Source organism: Heteronotia binoei, chromosome 17 (genome assembly GCF_032191835.1).
Source record: "Heteronotia binoei isolate CCM8104 ecotype False Entrance Well chromosome 17, APGP_CSIRO_Hbin_v1, whole genome shotgun sequence".
In the NCBI taxonomy this organism is placed as follows: Eukaryota; Metazoa; Chordata; class Lepidosauria; order Squamata; family Gekkonidae; genus Heteronotia; species Heteronotia binoei.
Genome location: NC_083239.1, coordinates 34,853,314 through 34,859,075, shown reverse-complemented (window position 1 = coordinate 34,859,075; position 5,762 = coordinate 34,853,314). Strand labels below are relative to the sequence as shown.

At 46.1% G+C, this 5,762-nt stretch overlaps 1 protein-coding gene across 1 annotated transcript; it reads left to right on the top strand.

Moving 5' to 3' along the window:
* Window positions 1–986: 986 nt before the first annotated feature.
* On the top strand, window positions 987–2,001 carry LOC132585790 (free fatty acid receptor 2-like). The gene has a single exon (XM_060257672.1). It carries the CDS (start codon window positions 991–993, stop codon window positions 1,999–2,001), a length of 1,011 nt encoding a protein of 336 aa, XP_060113655.1. The 5' UTR covers window positions 987–990.
* The last annotated feature ends 3,761 nt before the right edge of the window (window positions 2,002–5,762 follow it).

Sequence of the window (5,762 nt, the reverse complement as noted above, 5' to 3'; positions counted from 1 at the left end):
GAGAAAATCATACCCTTCCAGAGTGTTCCTTTGAATTATACTCTTAGGTTACATAGCCTTGTTCATGAGCAAAAGCTATAGCTGTAGCCAGAACCAAAACTTAAGAGTAAGTTTCCACTCCAGACTGCCACATACATTTCAAGTGCCTGCTACATTCTTCTGGAGTTGTTTACCCAGATGGTCTTAGCTGACTCCCCTAGATCTGTTTATCTCTGCACTTAGAACATATGTGTTCCCTTGGGGCCTGCTTTCTCCAGCAGAAGCCCATTTGCAAACTGCAACATTATTAAACATGTTGCTGGCTAAGCTGAGTTTCTTTTTGGCCTCCATACCCAGTTGTTGGCCCTCCATAGCAACTGGATGGTCACCTTGTGAGACAGGATGCTGGACTAAGTGGACCATTGGTCTGATCTATCAGGGCAATTCTTGTGCTCTTACATTTTTATAGTCTGGTCATGTGCAGAACTCTTTGGTGTAGTGGTTAAGTGCGTGGACTCTTATCTGGGAGAACCAGGTTTGATTCCCCACTCCTCCACTTGCACCTGCCGGAATGACCTTGGGTTAGCCATAGCTCTAGCAGAGGTTGTCCTTGAAATGGCAGCTTCTAGGAGAGCTGTCTCAGCCCTAACCACCTCACAGGGTGTCTGTTGTGAGTGGAGAAGATATAGGCGATTGTGAGCTGCTCTGAGTCTCTGATTCAGAGAGAAGGACGGGGTATAAATTTGCAATTCTTCTTCTTCTATTGGACTGAGTGGGTCTTTCAAGTGCTCAACATTGGTTAGAACCTACTTTTTCTTTCTTGGCAGTGATAGTTCTTTTTAAAAAATGTTCTGTAATGTGCTTTTAGGAGGGAAGGCAGCACGGTACAGCCCGATTTCATCAGGTCTCAGAAGCTAAGCATGGTCAACCCTGGTTAGAACTTGGATGGGTGATCGCCAAGGATAATATTTTGATATCTTATCATCCCTTCCTTCCTTTAGAGAAGCTAAGATGACGGTTCTGAAGGCTGTGGAGCTTACTTCCTGCATCTTCATTCTCCTGACTGGCCTCCCTTCCAACCTCCTGGCCTTCTACATATTCCTGCTGAAAGTGTCCAAGAAGCCAACTCCCATAGACATCCTCTTGTTCAACCTGACCATTTCTGACATCCTCCTTCTCCTTTTTCTCCCCTTCAAGATGGTGGAGGTCACCTCCGACACGATTTGGCCTCTTCCTCCTCTGCTCTGCCCACTCACTGGCTACTTCCTCTATGGCAGTGTATACACCAGTATCCTTTTCCTCACAGCAGTCAGTGTGGATCGCTACCTGTCCATTGGACATCCTATCAAGTACAAGCTGACGCGCAAGCCAATTTATGCAGTCACGGCCAGCGTCTTTATCTGGCTGCTGGTTTGCTCCCATTACGGCATTATCTACATTGCCAAATACCAAGCTTCCAACGGGAGCCTTCCAGGCTCTTCTAATACCTCCCATTGCTATGAGAATTTCTCCCCTGATGTGATCATCCCTATCCGACTGGAAATCTGTCTTGTCTTCTTCTGCCTCCCTTTCATCATCACTCTTTTCTGCTATGTGAAAGTTATTCAGATCCTGAACTCCCTGCCCAGCTTCCCTGTCCGCAAGAAGCAACGAGCCATGGGCCTGGCCGTGGCCACTTTGATCAGTTTTGTCATCTGCTTCAGCCCCTTCAACATTTCCCACATCGTGGGCTTCGTACAAAAACAGGGCCCTCCCTGGAGAGTGGAAGGTTTCCTCTTCAGCACCTTCAATGCCTCCATAGATCCTGTCATCTTCTACTTCTCCTCCCAGGCAGTCCGTCAAGCTTTTATTGACTGTTGGATTGGCATGTGCCGCAAACTGCAGACTTTGCTACCCCACTGGTGTTGCTGGCCCTGCTGCCAAAGTCTGACAGATAACAATAGAGGAAAAAGAGCTGGACAGTTCTCAAGTTCATATCTTCAAGGTGAATACCACGTCAATGTTGCTCAGACGGAGCTCTGAAAAGCAAGAACCACTCATAAAGGCTCTACAAGCTGGCTGTACAAACATCTGTACAGATATTTGAAACCTGGTGGATTTTCTTATTTCTCAGTCCAAGTTTTGAATTTGGGGGATGGTCATTTTGTAGAAAAATAGGTGGTGGAGCTCAACCCGGATTGTTATGCAGCTGCACCTACTATTCAATGGACAAGGTGGGAAAGAGGAGGTGGAACTCTCAGAAAGTTCAGGAGCTGCACAGATGTTTGAAATCTGGTGGATTTTCTTATTTCTCAGTGCAAGTTTTAAATTTGGGGGTTGGAGTATATCAGGGGTCTTTTTGTAGAAAAATAGGTGGTGGAGCTTAACCCGGATTGTTATGCAGCTGCACCTACTATTCAGTGGACAAGGTGGGAAGGAGGTGGTGGAACTCTCAGAAAGGTTTAGGAGCTGTGCTCCTGTGAGCTCTTTCTGAATCCGAGACCTGAAGTGCACAATTATGGGTTCACCTTTTGGTTGGGAAATCTTTAGCTCAAAATTCAAAAGCGGAGTGCTTCCAATGCATAGGGCTGCCAACCTCCAGATCGAATCGAGGGTTCTACTGGAATTATAGTTGAGCTCCAGACTGCAGAGATCAGTTCGCCTGGAGAAAATGGCTGCTTTGGAGGGTGGACTCTACACCATTATATCCCGCTGAGGTTCCTCCTCCTCAAGACTCCACCCTCAAATCTCCAGGAATTTCTCAACCCAGAGTTGAGGGTCACGAAAAAAAATGCCCATTCCATATATATATTTAAAAGCTCTTTGTAAACCCCCCTGTGATTAAATGCATGGCCTCGGATCTAGATTTATCCTTCATGAGATAAATGGCACCATCTCCTGCTTGAATTGCCATGCTGATGCTGGCAACTGGTGGGAATTTAGAGGGGTAGGGATCCTCCTGTTCCCACATCCCCAGCATCATGATGTCACTTCTGGTGTGAACAGGAAGGGATGTCAACACATAGGGGTGATGCTTTAGCATAGGCTCAACACTCTGGAATTTGGGGCAAATTCTAGAACATTACCCTGATGTGCTGATGTAACTTTCTATTTGTTCCGGAAGTGACGTCATGACATAGGAGGACAGCAATCCCCCCTCCCCATTTTTCTCCTGCTGGCCTATTGAATGGTAGCAGGGAACTGTGCGCCCAGGCCAGGATGTCTCCCACCCCCTTACTTAAACCAGACCTGCTAATCTTGTGAGCCTCTGAGCCAATGATGACTCCAAAGGAGAGCAAGAGGTCGGAGGTGTATCCCATAAATATCTCCTCCTCTTTGGTTCCAAGTATATTAAGGTCCTATAGCAATTTTAGAAAGACGGTTGAAGTTGAAAGTTTCCCTCTTTTCCATCTTTCAGCAAGAAGAAGCCTTTGCTATTCCAGCTGGGAGTCTTAGCTGCTTTGTGTGGCTAGTGTGGGCCATCTATGTGCAGGGTTTTGCATCACAGAGATCTTTTTTTTATTTTTCCTGGTTATTTTCTTCTTCTTCTTGCAGCTTAGTTGACTCATAACCTTCTCTGTCATACTTTCTTAGACAGGGAAACCTGGGAAACAGATGCAAACAGTAAAGTTCTAGAAATGCTTTCTTTTCTGTTGTTTTCTGGACTTGCTATTCCAAGTTGTCCTATGATTAATTTTTAAACTGAACTGAATGGTCTCTTTTGTCAGAGACCAGCCAGGTGTTGTGGTTAAACTGTCAGGCTAAGATCTGAAAGTCCCAGTTTCGAATCCCCACTCGGCCATGAAAGTTCTCTGGGGGACCATAGTCTAGTTACTCTGTCTCTCGCAGTCTAACCCAGGGATCCCCAAACCTCTGGGCCATGGACCATTACCAACTGTTAACGACTGGGCCACGAAATGAATCTAGGATTGCCAAGTCCAATTCCAGAAATATCTGGGGACTTTGGGGGTGGAGCCAGGAGACTTTGGGGGCGGAGCCAGGAGACATTAGGGGTGGAGCCAAGATCAAGGCTGTGACATGCATAATTGAACTCCAAAGGGAGTTCTGGCCGTCACATTTAAAGGGACGGCACACCTTTTAAATGCCTTCCTTCCATAGGAAATAATGAAGGATATGGGGCACCTTCTTTTGGGGCTCATAGAATTGGACCCCCTCATCCAATCTTTTTGAAACTTGGGGGGCATTTTGGGGAGAGGCACTAGATGTTATACTAAAAATTTGGTGCCTCTACTCCAAAAAGCAGCCCCCCCAGAGCCCCAGATACCCACGGATCAATTCTCCATTATTTTCTATGGGAATAAATCTCCATAGGGAATAACAGAGTTCCCAGCAGACATTTCCCTCCCCTCCCCCCGCTTTCTGATGACCCTGAAGTGGGGGGAGGGTCTCCAAACCGGGGGATCCCCTGCCCCCACCTGGGGATTGGCAACCCTAAATGAATCAGAGGATTTGTACCGCCCCTTTCACCTGCCCAGGTCCCAGGCAGACGAAAGAGGCAGCGCAGCCAAAGCACTACCTCTTTCATTCACCCAGGTCTCCTGGCTATACCACACACAGTGCCATACGATAATAATTATTATTATTAATCCTTTGCCAGTGGTTTGTCTTGATCACCCAAAACTATCTATTTGCAAATGATTGACACAAAGCCACAGTAGTGCAATATCCAATGATACAGAAATGTGCTAAGCGGCAGGGGATATGACCGAGAAAGGAAAACGTTGAGAAGTTTTATGTGCTTGAGAAGTTCTTCCCTAAGAACAAGAATAAAAAGGAGGGCAATCAGGGTGGAATTTCATTCCAGAATACTGGCAAACTCCATGCGATCCTAAACAAAGATACTCCTCCTGCAGTCCACTGAAGTAAATGGGCAAGAACTAGGGATGGGCATGAACCGAACCACAAAGCAAAATTCATAAAGTTTGTGATGGATCTACCATCACAAACTTTGATGAACTTTTAAAGCAGTTCATGGAGGTTCGTGGAGGTTCATGGATAGAGCAGAAAGCAGAGGTGGAGTAAGAAAGCTTTCTGCTCCTCACCACTCAGCTGTCCTGGGCTTTCTTGGGCAGTCCCTTTGAAGAGGCAGCACAAGAAAGCTCAAAGAGCAGCAAGAAGAAGCCTTCCCCCCACCCTTTTCAGGCTTTAAAGGGACTGCACAAGAAAGCCCAACGCAGCTGAGCAGCAGTGTGCTCTCTGCCACTGAGCTGTTTTTGCGGCTTTCTGCCAATCCTGTTTAAAAGAACTGTGCTCCCTTTCAATGGGGTTCGCTGGGGGTCATGAACCACAAGCTGGTTCAGTTCACCCAGGGCTCATTTTGTAGCAGGAGATCCTTTGCTTATTAGGCCAAATACCCTTGATGTAGCCAATCCTCCAAGAGCTTACAGGGCTCTTAGTACAGGGCCTACTGTAAGCTCTTGGAGGATTGGCTACATCAGGGGTTTGTGGCCTAATATGCAAAGGAGTTCCTGCTACAAAATGAGCCCTGGGTTCACCAGTGAATCTCCCCATTCAGCCATGAATCACAAACCAAGCTGCATATTTGCAATTGATTCCCGTCCCTACTTAGAACACTGTAACTGTTTAGGATTCCACTGAGTTTCACTAAAATAGTTTTGATTGCAATATGCATATATATGTTAATAAAAAAAATGGAAGCCCATTTCAGTGGAAGGATAGTACACTTGGATGTACAATCAGCCTTACACAATGGATACACAATGGATAGTACACTTGGATGTACAATCAGCCTTTTGTTGTTACAGCTTTGAGAAAACATATTT

Excerpts from the sequence above, each read along its gene's own strand:
- LOC132585790 (XM_060257672.1), top strand. The coding sequence starts at position 991 with ATGACGGTTCTGAAGGCTGTGGAGCTTACTTCCTGCATCTTCATTCTC.